We start from the raw sequence: 20,411 nt of genomic DNA, 5'->3' as shown, positions 1-20,411 counted from the left end.
AAGTTGATATATACTGAAAACAAATACTTATCTCTGCTTTCCTAATGGTCAGTATACCAGATTGTAAGTGAAATTATTATTTTCTCCTAATTTCTTTTTTAGTTTTGGAGTTTTGAGAGAGTGTTTTGCTATGCTCCAGGCTGGCCTTCAACTCACTGTATGTCCCAGGCTAGACACAAACTCTTGATCTTCCTGCCTCAGAGTCACTGAATGTTGAGACCACTGGAACCACCCCCCCCAACTTTCTGTGACTCTTTAAACAATTTGCTATTTATTTTCTTATCTAATGAATGAAAGATTAAATTTCTTACTTTAACTTGCTTTTATCTTTTGTAAAAAAATATTTATTTTGTTTTCCTAGATGTTTTTTGAGCCCTTTATTTTTATTTATTTATTTATTTATTTTGGGGGGGGTATTGGGGATCGAACTCAGGTCCTTGCACTTGCACAGCAGACAGCAAAACCACTGAGCTAAATCCCCGGACCATTGAGCCCTTTATGTTGGAAAAATTTTTATACATTGAGAGAAATATGGAAGATAAAATGCCCATTACACACAAAATCATGACACTTATCTATGCAAAATCCCTGTAATAAGTAGAAAATTTTCAGAAAAAATGTTAATATTAGCTTTCTGCCTGTTAACTGTGAAATATCACTTAAAGATTAGGAGAGGCAAGTGGTAAGGAATAAAGCAAATATAAATATATGCAACTTAGACGTGTGTCATGATGTTTGGCTGTTACTTTCATGAAGGTCAGAAATGTAAAAATAATAGAGAAATTCAAGTGTTACTCATAAATGAAGACAATGTGGACCTGAATGTTCCTGGAAGTTTGCAAATAAACATATAAAAGAATGAGTCCATTTTAAATTCTGGGAAGGCTGAAATCACTCTTTCAAGTGTCTGAAAACATTTTCAAGTTTGAAAGAGACAGTGTCTCTAAATTTTCGCTTAGAGAAGAGCTCCCCTCATACATTTTTCCCTCTTTAAAAAAAATTTCAGGTTCATAATTCCTCTTTCATTGTGACACAAATGAGATGTAAATTTTCAAAATCCATTATTTACCGGGGTTGTTTTTAGGCACTGAGACATGGCTGTCTGTAATAATGAAGCAAGTGAGAATGGTGAGTGTAATTTATGTTTTGGATTATAACAAAAATAAAATATTATACCAACAATAATAATGGTGATATATAAAATGCAAAAAATAAAAGAATACTAGAAAGATGAGAGAGAATGAGATCAAAGGTACAGGAATCTAAGTTCTCATTTCTCAATACTATGAAGAAAAGAAATACTACTTTCTTTCTTCAAGTAAAAGTTGAGGAAGAAAAAGATAAAGTTGAAAGAATTTAAAAATACTTTGACCTTTTGGGATAATTAGAAAGAATATGATCAAGAATGTAGTTTTAATCTTGATATGACCAAAAAAGCTTTGAATATTAACAAAGACAATACAAGTAAACACTTCTAGGAGCATAACTGAACCATAATATTTACATAGCTAAAATGTACTTGACTCAGTTAATATGATTTTAAAATATTATATAACAAGGGAGGTGCGTAAATTATCTGACAAGGGAGGTTTGTAAATAAGCAAACAGGATGTCATTGAAAAGATTACAGAATAAGAGATTCTAGGGTGGTAGAAGGATAATACTTGAAATTGATAACCAAATTTCATGCTTGCAGGCTCCGTAGGGATAAAGTAACCTAAGAGTTAGAATAATATAATAAATTATTCTGAAAGGGTTGAGGAGCTGGTGGTCATGAGATGAAAATAAGGTAAATAAAATGTGATAATCATATACATTTACAAAGACTATTTTATAGTTAGGAAGGTTGTTGTAGTTTAGAACTAAAATGTCCTCCTCCAAGTCTCATGTATTCAGAAGCAGGGCTTTTGGAGAATGATTAGATCGTGGAAGTGGTGTACTCATCAGTGGATTAAGCCACTGATGAGTTAATAGCTGAATGTTCTGTTAGGAGCTAGGGCCTTGTCAGAAGAGGCAGACCACTACGGGTGTGACCTGGAAGGGTGTGTTCTTGTCCTTGGCTCCTTTCTTCTCTCTCCCAGTCCTGGACACCCTGAAGTGAGCAGACAAAAGTTGAACATTAGCTCCACCATTTTCTAACTATGTGACCATAGGCAAGTTATTGTAACTCTAGGAAGCCTATCTTCTTTCTATCTAATCTTAAGATAATAATAGGTACTCTCATGAAAATTTTTGGAAAGAAATATAGCTCACTAATCAACAGTATTGATCTTGGGAGAAATAATGGTGTTGTAGGAGAGAGACTAAGGAAAAGAAAGTAAAAAAGAAAATGTGATAGATTGGTAATATTGAGTAGTGTGGTGACTGTCAATGAGAAAAAAAGTAAGTAAGTTGGGATGAAATTATATGTAGCACTGACAAGTATTTTTTTTATAGAAGAGTGTGGAATCAATATATATGGTCAATATGTATGAAAGAGATACTGTATATATGGTTGGTATTTATTTTTAATGTCATTCTGGCTGTGTGAAAAAATATAGACTGGTCTCATCCTGGAAGACTTGATGTTTTCTGCCCAGTCCTAGAATGAGGCCAGTGTTAGGGAAAGTGAGTTTATTAAGTGATATGTTTACATAGCCATTTGCATGTGTGTTGCATAAGACCTCACCCTCATTGATAACCAGTACATGTCAAAAGACCAAACAGCCAACTAGTCAATAAAAAAATAAAATATTTAGGGGCACAGTAACAAGTAGATGTGAAAAATGAAAATGTTATTACTTCTCTCTTGCCAGTAGCTCACAGATTCTTCATGCATTAAATTGGCAAATAGAAGGATTTTCGTTACTAGTCAGATATATACTAATACTAATACTGCATGCTGTGCTAAATTATAAAATTGTGTATTTCTCTTCCCACTTCCTCTAACCCTGTAACATTTCATTTAGATTAATAAAATTAATTAGGTGCTTCTTTCATTCTGTTCTTTTGCAACTTAACATTACTCTTAGAAAAATCATGAAAAATCAACTTAACATTACTCTTAGAAAAATCATGTTCTAAGACTAAACACTACTCTTAGAAAAAACCAACCCAGCACTCTAAGTTGAAGCTTCTCTCTCTTCTGCCTTCCCAGTGTGCCTCTCACTTTCTTTTTATTTAATTGCTATAAAAAGTCATCTTCTCCATTCTGTCCTTTTTCTGGGTATGGAAACATAAATGCTGAATTACTCCAACTTAGGTAACCCTCAGGATAATTTTTTAAGCAGCAGGAAACAGGGCTATCTGGCTGCGCAGATAATGATATCAGCTGCTTCCTTCCAAAACAACAGGTGCTTTGGCATAAAAATGTATATCATCATACTGAGATGATGACATCAGTTCATACTTCAGCTTAATTATAAACTACCTCCATTAATCCTCAAATAATTAAACATTTTATGTGTGCTGCAAGGTGAAATGTAAAGTTAGAGGTGCCTTGCTATTTATTACAGGATTTTAAAATATTTTTTCTTTATACTGTATTTCTTTGTACACCAAAAAAATAAAAATTTTAAAAATCTTTGAAATGTATTTAAAAATTTTATATTGCTTCTATTAGCAAACTGTGAAGGAAAAGGTAATTAATGATATTTAATATTTTTATGTGTTGTATGACCTTAACACCACCATGAGAAATGAGATAGCTATAAAAACTATAGATGACAAAGAATTCAAAATCTTTTTAATTGAAAAATATCAAATATTGGAAGTACACTCATTATTACTATTTTAGTTTTGTATTTTCATAATGTGTCAAATCCTTGCATTTGCATTTTCATTAAAAGCAAATATTTAATACATTAAAGTCTGACAGTTATCATAAAGATTAGGTAAACCAGATGCTTGTGTTAAAAATGAAGTGAATTTTTTCATAAAACAATATATTTATAGTAAGAAATTTCATGAAAAGTTTAATATTGTTAATATCAAGCCCAAAATAGTATTACAGAACAGAAAGCCTCTCTTGATTCAGTATAGAAATGGAGCAAATGAAAGATTGCTATATCCTCCTAACTTTAAGAAATATAGCAATATCTTTAAAAGTTGTTACCTTCAGAAGCCAGATGTGTTTCTATGCAAATTGTTTATGGGGAATATATCCAAGGACATAGCTATTTAAGAATGAATAAATTAGGCATTTGTCACTTATTGGGTAAGGCTGAATCTGACATCTTCGATATGGATACCAGTGTCCTCGCACATTGTAATTGCATTAATAACTAAGCAGAGATTTTCTGGGGGAATGGGAGAGCGGCAGTTAATAAAATTGTTCTTATTATAAGAAGTAGGTATGCCCACATACGTTAATTATTCTCTAAATATCTACAGAAAGCTTGACCTTTCCTAGTGTTATATTCCAATAGTAAACTCTGTGGAGTTCCCAGGAGGGCATTATAATCTGTTTTTCACGAGGAGGGTGTAACAGCTGTGCAAAGTTGTTCTTAGGAAGATTATTTTTTCCATTTTTTAAAATGTAACCAGTTAACAAGACTTTCTGCCTTTGTAGGCACATAATGATAAATTCATTCAAGAAGAGTTTTATTCTTTACAAGTAAAACTCAGACTGGAAATTTTCAGTGGATTTAGCTGGAACATTTGGGTGACCATATGGAGCTCTCCCTGGCGCCACGGGACCATGCAGCTCTGAAATCTGATCACTATCTCCCCAGTGACAGCTGGGCCTTTACACCACCAGAAAATTTTCAGACTTCTAATTTGTCATAACTACCTCCCGTGGAAAGGAAATATGTTATGTAGCCAGATACAAAAACTCTTAGTACCCAGCCCTATAAACAGTTAATTCCTTAGCTGCATTTTGTGATTCAGTGAAGCAAACTCCTACACCAAAAACATATGGGGTCCTGTTAAGTTAAGGTTACCCAATTGCTCCACCTATTCAAAGAGCCATTTTCATGACAATGTATCCAGAGGAAGATCCTGTCACAGAGTTTAGCGTTTTAAATACATTTAACTTTTAGTTGCTCAAAAAAAGTCATTGATGCCACTGAGAGGTTTCATCTGAGTTCTACTGACCCTTATTGGTCTATTTTAGTCTAATGACCCTTTATCTGAGTGGTTAATATTATACTAGGGCGCTCCTAGTCGCTGTTTCCTTCTATATAGTGAGTTGGAAACTGTTTTCCTGCTGTGATTACTTCAATTTATCGGCAGTTTACAGGCTTATTAAGTATCCCTCCAGCTACCCAAAGAGATGGACCTATTTCCTACTCTCCTTTTCTGACCACTTATCCAGCCTTGTGCTCATGAATCTCATAGTGACCTTCCCATCGCAGAAAGAGCTCTACGATGCCATTTGCACTTTTCTCAACACAACTCTCTTTGAAGACACAACTTTAAGAAATGGCTTTAACTTTTACTTTGCTAGATGAATCCTTTTTTTCTGGGGGGTAGCTTTTTAATCTCTTCTCATAGACGACAGTTTTTTTAAAAAAACATTTGAATATATACTTTTGAAATGGATGATTACGTTATAATTTGACATAATGAAGAAAGACTTTGTAGTTGTCTTTTCTTAATCCTCCTTTGAATCTATCTATATATTAGCTATGCAGATATTAGGACTCTATTTAACTTAGCCACCAGGGGTTTCATATCTTTTATAATCTCAAAGTGAGAAAAAAATCAATTCTTTATAATTTCACAGAACTTGTCATACAATAATAATGGTAGTTAATATTAGCACTTACTACTCTGCTGGCACTATTTGAAATACTTTAAATGGACAAAGTCATTTATAATTTGAGAGGTCAAATCTCTTGGAGATCGAAATAGTTTTCATAATTTCCATTTTAGAGATTAAGAAACCAATGTACCTTTAAGGTCACTGACTATACACATAACACACTTGGAATTTGATGTCAATTTTGTTTGAGTGGCAGTGCTATTAATCATTACACCAAAGTAAGAACGTGGAGGTTAGTTTGGCACTGTGCTAAAGAAACAAACAAACAAACAAAATGCAAACATAAATTCTGTTAGCTCTGTCACCTTGAAATACCTCATGACATTAAGAAGGGTTCCTGCTCGGTGACTCTGCTCTGTCATTTTTGAGATAACAAGATAATAGTTCTATCTTTGCAGCAATAAAACAGCAAAAATTCTGTTTTTCTCTGGTTCACTGTAGTGTACACCTACACACATTAAGTACTGATTATTTTACACATTCTACCTTAACAGCACGTTCTTTAATTTCATTGTTGCTGATATTACTATTGATACACAATTTTAAACCCACCAAGTAGACTATTACTTATGTTTAGTACATATTCTTAATGTCCAATATCAAAATAAATTTCCATAGAAAATTTTTCTTTTAATTTCATGGAACTATTTTCTTCATCTCCCAAGCAACTCCTCTTGTTGCCAAACTCCTTTCTCTGATCTCAACCACTTTGTTTATCCTGATAATTATCCCACCTTATATCATATATTAGCCATTCTCTACTTCCATGATGTAAAGATACATTACATTCTACCTCTGACGCATTAAAATAATGTGGAATAGAATCACTCATGGTACATCAGCTCACTTTCCTTTATATTTCAATCCAGTTATCCTATATAATTTCTCCATTTACATAAAATACCTAGCTTTGCAGTTTTACACAATTATTCCAAAATGTCCACTTTGACTTGATAGTGGACTTCAATCATGTCTGTGAAATACCTTCACAATAAGACCTACATTAATATTTGACAAAATGACTAAGGAATGTATATAACCAAGTAGACAGCAAAATACCATCACAGTCCACACCTTGTTAACTTGGCATCTATGTTCTTAAGATACATTTTCTTAAATCTTATTTAATCATCAAATAAAGACAACAACAAAATCATATTTGTGCCTAATGTGATAAAACTATCCTGGCTACAACCCAAAACAAACTAGCCTTGCTTTAGGGGAGGATGAAAAGTCCTTAAGTGATATTCTATTTCTTTACTGTATGGCACCATAAATACTGTGAAAGAAAATTAATTAGGTAAATATATTTTATGTGATAAAGTAATGAGAGAGAATAAAACAAAAATATTTGAGTACTCTATACACAAAAATTCATAATAACAGTAAGATGATACACTCATAATCTAGTTTTGTGTTTAATTATATAGTTACAGATGGTATTTATAATTACCTGATTCCATTACCTATTCTGCAGTTCTTTTATCATGACTGTAGCTGATATGGTAGTTAGAGTAAAGTTTCAACTTGATTTACTTTGGAATCTTCCTCAGGAATTGATGGAACACACTTGTAGGTGTGTCTGGGCAGCATGGAGATGTGAGCTTGAAGTCTATTTCTGGTCTCTTGCCTCTTCCTCTCCAGTGCTCTCCCCCAGCTCTACATCCCATGGGTTGGTAAACTTTTTCTCTATTATGTCCCTCTGTCATCCTACTTCTGCCTTGAAGCCAGCTGTCCATGGACTGAAACCATGAGCCAAAATAAACCTCAATCCCTTTAAGTTGCAGGTGTTGAGTATTTTGTCCCAGCAGTGGGAAAGTGACTAAGACAGATGGTCACTGTTCTTTGGTGAGATGACCTATACCTTCATTATGTAATGGGTTTGGACATTAGCAATCTGTCTAAGTCAGTTTGGGCAAGGCATGACTGAACTAAGAGAATTACTAACACACCTCCTGTATTCCAGACATAGTCTACATTAACTCCATCATGTAGTAGTAACTCAATTTCCCCTGTATTTCAATCAGCACATTAACTTGCCTTTTTAGCTGTTTGTTCAGAAAAAAGTGGTGCCAAAAGTCATCTTTGATAATCTCAATTTCTAGATCAAAAGTTTCATATTGTGTTTCTTTCCTCCCTTGGGACTAAGACCATTAGATTAGCAAAGCATAGCTGGTAGGGATAAGAAACAAAAAATTTTGCCATTGAATCACTACAGGCAATAATGACTGGTGCTATTTCTCAATTTCACAACTTGATTTAAGATAAAAAGCTATAAAAGAACATCACACATTGTATGAAAACTAACAGCTTATACTGAAGGATGGAACTTGTTCTAGCCCCTAAATATTGCCTATTAGTTGGCAATGTAACTGAGACATCAAAAGACATTTCACTATTGAGTCAACAACTATCGGAGCTACAATATACAACAGCTATGCAACAGCTATACAACAGCTATAGAAGGACGGGAAACACGGTAAGAATTCTATGATTCTGGCCCGATCACAGTACTGCATTTTCTGTGAAGTGAGTTATTTGATGAAAAGCAATGATATGTGAAGTAATAAGATAGTGGATAAGTATTCTATAAGTCCATGGGCGATTCTTTGGTGAAAAACAAAAGAGAAAATCTGTATGAAGAATAAATATTCTACTAAGACCAAAGTTTTGCCTCTTCTATGATGGAATTGATTCAATATAAACAAGTATCATCAAATAGCTGTTTAATCACTGCAGGGAATAATGCCATATCAGTGACTCAGAGTTGGTCTTTTAAGCTGGTTGATTCAGCACTTAGAAATGACTGTAGACAAATCAGACTTGGTAAGTAGAAATTTTCATTGCTGAGCTCAGGCATCACCTCTGTCTCTGCAAGCATGGCTACATTTAATTAGGAGCTTATTGTGCTGAAGAGGAAGGGTTGGAGAAAGGCTCATTGCTATCTGCAGAACAGGTCATCCCATTCATTGAATATTAATATAATCTGCTTATTCTTTGGTGAGTATTCACATGAAAAATAAATATCTTCCACTTATTTACACATTCAAATGTGTATACATAAATACCTCTCTTCAAGACCTCATTGTCATCAAATTTCAAATTTTGTTCCAATTACTTGACTAAACATCGGCCATAGGTCATGAATAACTCTAAACTTTTATCATACTTAAGCAACAGAACTTAATTATAGTACAGTTTTGTATATTTAAAATCAAGACAAAGTAAAGATTTTAAAGCAAGACTACATTTTTTATTTTGGTAATGTTTAGGTAGAGCTTGAGTAATGGGAAGAAACTAGGCTACAGCTTTAACACCTTGCTTGTATATCTCCTTAGCAAAATGTCTGATTTTATTGTTTTCAGTTTACTTTCCTCATAACTGTAGGAAAAACTTCTAAAATTTTTGCCACTAAATAATGAAGATCCACTTTCTTTTTAACATGTCCTTCATTCCCTCCTGAGCCTTCTCTAGGAAGACCTTTAATATCCATATATCTACTTAGAGTCCATTCATAAAAATGTAAACATTCTCTAAGATGGGTTAGAGTTTATGTTCCTCACTACTATGAATCATTAATAACAATTATTGATACCCATATTTCCACTAATGATGTGTTTAAGACAATCTAAATGTTTTTATAAATTATTATCTTCAAAATTCATCTAGTTTCTTTTCATTGCCCAATTACAATGCCAACTTCACATTTTTATGTATATGTTACAGCAATACCCCACTGCCATGTACCAAAATTTGTGTCATTCGGGATTCAACCAAAGAAGTAGAAGTAGAACCAATGAAAGATTTTATATATATATATATCAGTCAGTCATGATGAAGAACCGGGTAATGTGATATTTGGAGAGTTGATAGGAAAGCCTGAGACCTCTAGAACAGGTCCTAAAGAAAGCCAAGCTAGAACTCTTGGATGTGGACTAATGCTGTTGTGCACAGGGGCAATTTCTTCTGCAGAGAAGTGCTTTGGTGCTGATTTTAAGAGCTTACAGCTCACTGAATGAGGCCACCTATATTATTCAAGATGATCTTAAAAATAAGTTACTGTTATTTCTAATCGCATTTTAAAAATATTTTCATAGCAACGTGTGGATTAGTGTCTCATTGAATAACTGTGAACTGTAGCCTAGTCAAGTTTACACAAAGACCTTAACAATCTGAAAAGTGTCAGTATGGCTTCCTTGTTTTAATCTTTGCTTGGGCATTCACAAAATGTTACACCAAAGAAGTTAATAGAAACTCTCAGACACAATTTCCAAATCTTTAAAAAGAAAGAATAGCATCTACCCATTATAGGATAAGGTTTAACATTGTAAAGATTTGATTGTTGAACAAGGCATATAATATATGTTTCATGACAGTTAATTAAATTCTTCCCCAAAGTAGAAAATAGTAAACTTATTATGTTTATTCCTATTACAAACCAAAACTTGTTTATAGACATTTAATTAAGAACTAGATGATCAAATTATAATTAATTTTTCTTACCTTTCTGACTCTGTCTGCTCAGTATGCAAAGTTCTAAGGTTCACAGGCCATTTATCATCCTTACCTTCCCTCTTTCTATTCTACTTCTGGTCCTGGTAATTAGAGATTGTGTGTCTTTTCATTCCTTTGTACTTTTAAAAACTGTTGTTGTTAAAGCATCATATTCATAGTGATTGTAGTGCAGTATTTTTCATGATGACAGTGATAATGGTGGCTATTTGCCATAAATTGAAAAACATTTACTGAATACAACATATCTACCAGATTTGGGGATAGAAATCAACAGTCTGCCATGACCACAGGTAGAAGAGAGTGTAGGAGTGAGACAAATATTCAATAAGTAAATAAATATGTGAGGAATGAAAGCAATATCAAAAGCTAGCAGCTCTTTTGTATGTATTATGCTACCAGCAAATTTTAAGCATTATATTAACCCAGCAAAAGAAAGAATATGAGGTCCAATTTTTAAAGAAAGATGAATGAGGACACAAAAGAATCAGATTACATGAAAAGTTAAAGCTGCAAAACCTCTACTAATGTCTTTCAGAACAGTGATTTTTTTAATACCTCTTTTAAAATATTTTTAAGGTAGCTTGTGGTTCTCACAGAAAGCTATTTTCTTTAACAGTTTTCAATAAATGAACAAAATTGAACCTCTTCAGTTTTATCAATGATTCCTAACTGGGAAAAATGACATGAAAAATTTAAGAAGAAAAACGTACGATTAGAAGCTATATTGGTCATGCAACCAAAGTTTTACCTTTGCCCTTTTGTTGAGCCTGGCAACTGAGTTCAGAGTCTGGCTGGCACATTGGAGCTTATGATGATATGGGATAAATCAAGCAAACCCTATGCACAGTGATTAAAATGATATCCATTTACTTGTATATGTTTCCTGGCTTCTGCCACAGCCAGGATATTTGCCACTGCCAAGGCTGTATGTTCAATGAACTCAGTCAGTCCAAAAAGTCTTGTGATGCTGTTGTGTGGTGCCAAACAAAAGGGAGAGGTGCTGGGGAGCCTGGGAGGGGGGAAAGCTCATACAAATGAGCCTGTTGGCAGGAAATAATCCCCTCTGGAGGGACCCCTACCTTTCAGAAAGCATACTGCATTTTGCTAGGAACAAGTGCTGACTGTGTTCCCTCAGAGAAATCCCAGGAAGCTTTACCATCACTGATAACATTGTTCAAATGGTGGCTAAAATTCTACTTACAAGTGCCTGCTACCCCTAAATGAATTTGCAAGTTGACCCCTTATTTAGAAAACATCTTTTATAGTTATTTTTATTTCAAGGGAAAACTTTCCAAATTCCATAATGTTTTGTCTACAGTTAAATGTTTTTGTATTTTTTTCCTTCTTCAGAGTCCAAATGTGTAATGAAAAGGGTGTAACAAAAGTGTGTAATTAAAAGTATTCAACACAGAACTATGGAGAGATACAATGAACTTCTTTATAGTTGGCTTTATGTTTATTTTAGAATATGTGCTTTTTAAATGAATAACTGGTTTGTTATCTTGATTTTAATTGAAGACACTCAAGGGTGTTTTATTCATTTTAAATGCCTTTCCACAAAAATGATAAAATTGTCTTCTATCTTCTTATTCTAGCTTTTACAGATTAGCCTTGTTTCAACAACTTTTCATTGCTTTATTATTTTAGTATGTTTTCATATAATGTCATTCTGTGTTTACTAGTAGCATGCAAATTTGGTTGTTGCAAACAGAGCTAAATGTCTTTCATTTATTCAGTTGGTAGAAGCTAAAGAACATAAGGCAGAATTTAGCAAAGTAGGCTTTGTAATAACAAAACTGTTTATACTTTATTCTTGAAACATGCTGCATCTTGAATCCTTTATATATTTTTCTGTAAACAGTTATGTTTTCACTTAATTTTCTTGGTAAAGTATTTTCTTTGAAACTATTAACAGACATGGAAAGCCCATTTAAAGACATCAATATCTCCAAAATAATAATAATTTTTAGGTTTTACTACCTAAGGAATTAATATTAAATTTTCAAGCCAATGTAAACATAAATTTAAAAATACTTGATGGTTCTCTTGGGTTAGCAATAAGAATGGATCCCAGAATATGTGTGTGTGTGTTTTTATTTAATTTTATTATACTGTTGTTTGGAGAAATTGTGTTGGACCATGTACTTAGTCACTTTCCATTGCTCAGACAGAATACTTGACATGTGCAATTTAAAGGAGGGACAGTTTACTTGGCTTATGATTTTAGAGGATTTAATCCATGCATAGGCCTAGCTCTAAGGTTAAAATGACACTGTAAAAGGACATGGCAGGGGAAAGCTGTTCAACTCATGGCAGCTCAGAAGCACAGAGAAAAGGAAGGGGCTGGGGACAAAAACATACCTTTCAGGTCACCAGCCAGTGACCTACCTCTTCTGACCAGGCCCAATCTCTTAACAGTGCATTCAGCTATAAATTCATCAATGGATCAATCCACTGATGAGAACAGCACCAGCTGATCCAGTCACCTTCTGGAAGCCCAACCTCTGAGCACATGAGACTTTTGTGGTACATTTTAGATCTGAACCATAGCATACCAAGTAAAAAGATGAAAAAGCTATGAATAGAACATTTGTACAAAAATCCACTCATAAATTTCCCTTTAATATATTATACTATCATAAGAAGAAATGATACAAATTTATAAACAACTTAATTAAAAATATCCTTTTATTGGATAAGTAATGATCCTTTTTAAAATAAACTTTTCTCTTTCTTTATTTTATTACCATCATGCCAAGAAACCCATGAGAAAAATATATATCTCAACTAATGACTTGTATGCACCCCAGTAATTTCCACTGCTGCTTTCAGTATAAGGCTCCAACTTTGACGGCCTGAACCCCTCAGTAGCCTCAGATTATCCTCGTCTTCCATGCTTGGCTTCCTATGTAATTCATTTTGCACAGGCAGTTGAAAAGATGAGTTAGATCATGTTCACCTGAGCATAGAATTGTCAGTAGCTTCATCACATTTGAATTTCAGACCTAAATGTCTCTGCATAATCTCTCTGTAACTATCCTGTCTCCAAGTTAGTTTCATTCCAAGGTCTACTGTACTGTCTGCACTTACTGGCCATCTGTTGCCCTTGGACTATCCTAGGCATGGAACTCCCTCTGGGCTTCCTCGTGTTCTTGTCTGTGTTTAACCCTTACCTTAGCTCAGTCCATGACTATCTCCTCATCATTCAGAAATCAGCTCATTTCTGCAGAGATCCATTTTAACAGCTTCTTCTCCCAAATTAATTTCTTTAGTACTGAACACAATCCAGTTTTGGTACCTTCATTACTTCTATCATCACATCCACATTCATTCATTTGTTTTCTCTGCTTCTCCCAATAGAATATAAAATTCCACGATAACACTCTATATTCTCACTATTCTATTCCTGCAGTTAACACATAGTAGACATAAAATAAATGGAATCTGAGGTTAGTGAGAAGCTAAAAGTTCAGGACAAGGAGTAAGAAGCTGTATAAAATTATAATCGTAATTATTATTTTAAGTCAGCACCGATAATGTATACTTTGTAGCTGAAATTTTAAAATATACAATGCATAATGTTTAAAATTATGTGCATACATGATAAAAAACTAAGAACCTGAAATAGCTAATAAATGACTGTACTTTAAAGTGCCTTCTTGTAGTGCTCTGAGAAATGATAGTGCCTAGAGGAGAGAAGGGTAGGTGAGGCCCCTGCTGAGGGTAATGCTAGACAGAAAGCTCTCTTGATGCATGGGATAGGGTGGAGAGAGCTTTCCCCTAAGACTTCCTCACTGCCTGGAGAATAGCTTGCTTTATGTTCATCTGTCTAGGGTGTGACAGCTAATTCATTTTCTCTTTAAAAGAAACTATTACAATTGTGACATAGATCTTCATGGTCTGTTTCAGACTTTCCATTTTCAGTCTTGTTGAAAAATGACTGTTCAATGCACTCTGAAAAGATATGGCAAGTATTTTTAAACTTAGCTTGTATAATGTCTTGGTTATCAAAACTGCATTTTAGGACAGAGCAATTATATCTGATCCACTGGTTCATTCTTCCAAGATTAGGGTAATCTTGTATTAGATAACAAAAAATCTATTCTTCATGGGAATTCTGTAGAGTGGAGGAGTACTGATCTCATGATGGAAAGGTAAAATAAGAGTTGGTGGTAGACTATTTTCCTTCATAGCAAGTTGTTGTAATTATTCTTCAAAGGGATCCAGATCATTAAATGCATCTTTGAAAATCAGTTACATGGGAGAATGTGGAATATAATTTATCTACAAATTTAATAAGTTGCATTAAATAAAAATTAGCCTTGGTAATATATTTGATAAGTCAGATTAATTTATATTTAAATTTGGAACATGGTTACACTGTATTTATCCTTATATTATGGAAAGAATCTTACACATCTCCTTTATATTTTTTGTCTATTTTATTATAAATTCTATACAATTAGTATATATTGTCGAGTTCATCCTCAATAAAACCTCTTCTCTCACACTATCATTGATTGAAACACCCTTTTCAATATGGAAAAAATTCAAAAATTCCCATAATATATCTAACATTAATATAGCCCTTGTTTGCTTGCAAGTTTTAGTTAACATACACTAAAACTTTAGAATGTGTAATATGCCTAAATCCATATTCCATGATGTGTTCAGAAGTGGAAAATTATTATTGTCAACTCCAGCTGAGGGTAATTTGAAAATGAAGAACATACTATTACACCCAGATACCACCTGAAAGCACTGGAGAACCAGAGCTAAATCTAAAGCAAGCTTGTGATGAACACTGTTTAGATATAAGACAGCCATGTTCTGCACAAAGTGATATTTTCCAAATCCCTGGTTAGGGAATTTCCCAGTAACTCACAAGTAAAACTGCAGAAAGCATGCCTTTTGAAGTACACACTGTGCATGAAGATACTTCACTCTCAAAGCTCGGTTTTTGAAGGAGCAAGCCTATAATTTACAGCTTAATAAACTGAACTTCCAAATTGTTCTGACATTTGGGACCTGGCACATTTCAATAATTATTCCTTTACACATCGTGACTAGGTGGGTTTTTATAATATTGAGTAGCAAGAATAATTGAAAAGTGAGGATGCCAAATTATTGCCCTTGCTTCAGTTGCATGAAACAAAGGACTTCATTTAAAATAAAAATCACTCTTAAAACAAAAATTTCCTATTTTAGCAACAGTTGTGGTTTGAATCTAAAAAGTTCTCCAAAATTTACTTGGTGAAGGTTATTGGGTGATGGGACGTTATACTAATTAATGGATTCACCTATTGATGATATCAGCAGCTCAATGTGCTGTTAGGAGGTGGGTCCTGGTTGGAGGTGGGTCTGGGAGCATGACCAGGAAGGTTTTATTCTTGTCCATAGCTTTTCCTTTTTCTCTCTCTGCTTCCTGGTCATCATAATGTAAGTAGCTTTCTTCCACTGGCCCTTTTATAATGAGGTTTTTGCCTTGGAGACAGACAAATATGGACCAAAAGCATAAGCCAAAATAAATCTCTTCTCCGTTAAGTTGTCAGTGTCAGATATTTTGTCTCAGTGACAAAAAAATGACCAAGACAGATACTAATAATGGGACTGGGGCTATTGCTGAGACTGCAACTACCCATATGGTTTGTTATGGCTTGTATCTAGATGTTCCTCCAAAGTCTTATGCTCTCATAGGTGGGATGTTTGGGAGGTGGCTAGATCATGGGTGTGTGACGTTGGCTTAGGGTATGTGATATGGGATTATGATAACTAAATTGGTTTAATATAGTTCTGGGTGTGAATAATGAAAGCTCCACCCTGGGGTTGCAGGGTACCAATCAATAGGTTTATAGCCTGGATAGAATATAAAGGTAAAATAAGGAAGACAGGCTTGCTGTTTGCTGATTGCTGCTACTGCTGTTGCTTCTGCTTCCTACTTGCCATGGCATGGACTGTTTCTTTTCTGTTGTGCTCTTCTGTCATGCTGCCCTGCCTTGGATCCAGCCAACTATGGACTGAAACTTCTACAAACTGTGAGGTAAAAGAAACCTTTCTTCCTTTAAGTTGCTGATGTCAGGTATTTTGTCTGAGCAATGAGAAAAGTAACTAAGGTAGATTTTTGGTACAAGAGAAGTGAGGTGGTTGCTGTGACACTACCTAGCAATGTGGTTAGCCATTTGGAACTGGATTTCAGGAAGAATTTAGAAAGGTTTGAAGATGCTGGCTGGAGAAATAGTCCTGGAGTGCTGGGGGATGAGCTTGATGGGAGATTCTGGTCAGAGATCAGAAGTTGACAGAAATGTACCCAGCAAAGACCAGGCTCATGAGGTTTTGGTTAGGAACAAGGACAGCATTGTCTGTGTGTTATGCTTTGGCAGAAAATTTGTCTGAATTTTGTCTGTTGGTATCCACAGATTTTTCAGCAGCCTGAGATTAAGGGCACTGGACTAATTAATCTAGCAGAAGAAATTTCAAGGCAGTCTAATGTTGAGGAAATGGCATGGCTACTGTTAGGGATTACTGTTAACCAGTTCTACCTTGAGAACCAAGAGGAAAAGGCCCAGCAGAATTATTTAAAAAGTTTTGAGTTTAGCCAGAAAGAAAGCTCCAGAAAAATTGTGACCTGCAAAGAAGGAACAGATGAAAAACTTGGTTGCTGAAAAGATTAGCAATTAAAAGGAAGTATTTTGGAAGAGGGCAATAGAAAAGATGGTCTGAGAACCAGCAGGACTCCACCCTTTGCAGTCTCAAAATTGCAAAGGTGAAAGACTGCTTAGAGAAGACAGCTGAAGAGCACTATGTTCCAGAATGGTGGTGGCCTAGAGAGTTTGTTTCTTGGGACTGGATTCATAGCACTCAGCAATCTAGGCACTTGAGCCCTACAATCAAGAGAGAAGGAAACATGGCTAACACTATATCTGGCAGCACACCTTGGCATCATCCAGTTGGTGCTGGTTTTAGGTGCATGAAGAATGCAGGAGTTGTGGGGTTAGGAAGGCTTCCATTCAGATTTCAGAAGAAGACAGAGGAGGTTAGTCACTGTGCCCCGAGTGGGCAATGTGGAAAGCTGTGAGTGTGAAGCTGAAAGTGCAGTGGTGACCTCAGAATGTTGGAGAAGCCAAGAAAATGGGTCACCTGAGGAAAGCTGCAAGGAGGGACCAAAGCCAGCTCAAGAGAGAAGCATGAGAGCTACAACTATGAGCAGTGCTTTAGCCCTTTGGAGTTCACATCTTGCCACAGATTGTTCTGGACGCTAGACATGGAACCACAGAATTTAATGTTTTGATGTTTAATGCTTTGAAGGATTTTAGATTTTTTTGGTCTCATTCCTCTCTATCCTCCTATTTCTACTTTCTGGAATGGGAATGTTTATTTTGTGTTACTGTATGTTGAAAGTATTTAACTTTCTTTTCACCTTTATTGGTGCATGCAGCTGAGATTTTGCCTTAAATCTCAAAGGAAACTTTAGACTTGGACTTTTTAGAAATGCTAAAACTGTTAGGACTTTTGCACTCTTTGAGATGGACTAACTGGCTTCCACCATAATCTGATAATATCAGGGGATTTTTTCAATTCTTGTGTATATAGTTAACCATGGTTTATGTACAAAGATATGGTATATTTTGGACAAAAAGGTTCTATATAGTTTTGAGAAAATGTATATTCTCTTGTTATTGGAGGAAACACACTATAGATACCTGTTAAGTCCATTTGTTCAATACTACAGTTTAGCTTGATATTTTCACTAATTTTTGTCTTGTTGCCCTTCCTAGTTGTGAAAGTAATAAATTGAAGTCCTCCACTATGATAGTTAACTGTCCTTATCTCCATACCTTTTGTTTTATGAAGTTGGTTACATTAGTATTTGATGTATAGGTATTTGCAATTGCTATCTCTTCCTGTTTAATTGTTCTTTTTGCCAGTGTGTGGTGGCCATCTCCATATCTTCTAATCAGTTTTGGCTTGAACTGTTCTGTGTCTGAAAATATGATAGCTAATCCTGCTTCCTTTCAGCCTATGGTTGCATGGAATATCATTTTCTTTTTTTTTTGGTACCGGGGATCGAACTCAGGTCCTTGTGCTTGCGAGGCAGGCGGCGGAACCACTGAGCTAAATCCCCAGCCCTGGAATATCATTTTCTGTCCTTTCACTTTTAGCTTATGAGCTTCATTTTGGATATGGTGCATTTCCTGTAGGCAATATATCCTTGCATTGTGTTTTTTTTTTTTTTTTTTTAACTAATCAGCCAGTCTGTCTTATTTTTTGGTTGTTGTTAATTCATTAATTTTCTTGGTACATTTTAGGTATACAATATGCTGACATTCATTATCGGGAATTTGTACCTTTATATAATACATCTTGGTTCTTATTTTTCCCCATTCCTCCACCCTCCATTCAACCACTTCACCCCTCCCTAATTACAAAGACTTTGTTTCCATTTTGTTTGGGAACTTAAGAACATTTACATTGAGAGTTATCATTTTATGATATTTACAGAGTCTTGTCACTGAATTATTTTTCCAGTGCTGATTCTTTTGTTTGTTCCTCGTATGTAAACTAAAAGGGTGCATTCTTTTCTCCAGATCCTCCCTTCCATCTCTTCTTCCTGGTCATAATGATGTGAGCAGCTTTCCTCCACCAGGACCTTCACTCCAGGTTGTTTCTGCTTTGGAATTAGCTGAACATGGACTGAAACTGTGTCAACATAAAAGACTCCTCTTTTAAGTTGTGGCTTCAGTAGGTATTTTTCCCTAGAGAAGGAAAATGATTAAAAAATCAAGAAGAAAGGTGAAAACTACAGCTTCAGAAAACAATCAACTATTTTATTAGCTAGTTAAATGTTCATCACAGTGAATATACATAAAAAGCTTTCATACAGGGCAATAATGTGACTAGAGATTTGTTTTCAAAAGGCTGAAACTCACAATTAGGACAAATAAAGGGAAACTAAAAATTTAGCCTCTAATATTTAAGATATTTGTCTTTTAACATTTGGTTGTGTTGAATCCTTTGTTTTGGTATTTTTGATCAACAAATGAAACATCTAACTTTTAGTTTCATGTGAACCTGCTAAATCTATGGGATTATGAACCTGGTAAATCTGTGAAGTTATCAGAAGATTTTTTCATAGAACAAATAACTAAGAATAAAAGGTTATTATTTTCCAAAAGAATAAAGATTTTGAACTACTAATATAAATACTTACTAAATTTAAGTTAATATTAATGTTCCTTGGAAAAAAGGAAGCTATCTTTACTTTAACATTGATAGTTTCCATTACTTTATTTCTCTTTCTTTTCCATGAGTATAATCAAAACAAATTTTAAGTGGTTAGTTTATTCATCTGGTTATTTTCTCAAGCTCCCCTAATTTTAACTGAAAGACATTTAATGGAGTGGTTTTTAAGTCATTATTATAAAAGTTATTATAATAAAATTATTATAATAATTCCTTGAAATTTTGGAAAAAAAAATGGTTAACTGGTCATCTACTCTGTGAATCTTCTAAGCCCTTTTCACTCTGATATACTTAATTAACACATCTATTGCAGCACTAATTATACTGCTTATAATTATTATAATGTTTTATTTGCATATGTGCCCTACCCATAAGCGTTTAATGATTTTGGATTGTTTTTAATGTCTAAATCCAGATAATTGTGCATTTAACATGTACTAGACAAATAAAAAATAATTGAAACAGAGCATATTGTAAGAGAATGTTTATTAGCACATATTTGCAGTACATAGTAATTACATTCATTTCAGGGAATTGGTGTGTATATATGACACATCTCAACTCTTTTCTTCCCCCTTCCTCTCAAACCCCTTTTGTTTTGCCAGCATCAGATTCATTTCTTTATAAGTCCTTGTGAATTTAATTATCATATTTACACAAGCTTAACTATTACATGGGTTCTCTTATATGAAAAACTGAATATATTAATTAAGTGTGAAATAAAAGAGAGATGATAAAAAAAAAAGAGATAAAGTTATTGTAATCCATCATGGACATCATGGACGAGTGATATCTCGATTCACAAGCACTTTTGCTTGCGAACAATTTGGCTCACAAACAGAAACATTTGGCAAAATTGTTTTTGTTTGCGAACTCTGCATCGGGTGACAAACACGACTGTGTCTATCTT

At 34.4% G+C, this 20,411-nt stretch overlaps 1 protein-coding gene across 1 annotated transcript in view; it reads left to right on the top strand.

Moving 5' to 3' along the window:
* The window catches only part of LOC106009285 (uncharacterized), a 118,829-nt gene extending 98,894 nt beyond the window's left edge, over positions 1-19,935 (top strand). The window contains exon 7 of the mRNA XM_087185981.1: positions 18,847-19,935. Coding sequence (XP_087042107.1) covers positions 18,847-18,988 — 142 coding nt within the window. The 3' untranslated portion in view covers positions 18,989-19,935. The remainder of the gene's footprint in view (positions 1-18,846) is intronic.
* Positions 19,936-20,411: the final 476 nt, after the last annotated feature.

Source organism: Heterocephalus glaber, unplaced genomic scaffold, assembly GCF_053883595.1.
Source record: "Heterocephalus glaber isolate CG9 unplaced genomic scaffold, H.glaber_assembly_v1.0 deba00001504, whole genome shotgun sequence".
NCBI classification, from domain to species: domain Eukaryota; kingdom Metazoa; phylum Chordata; class Mammalia; order Rodentia; family Bathyergidae; genus Heterocephalus; species Heterocephalus glaber.
This window is presented reverse-complemented; position numbering and strand designations above follow the sequence as displayed.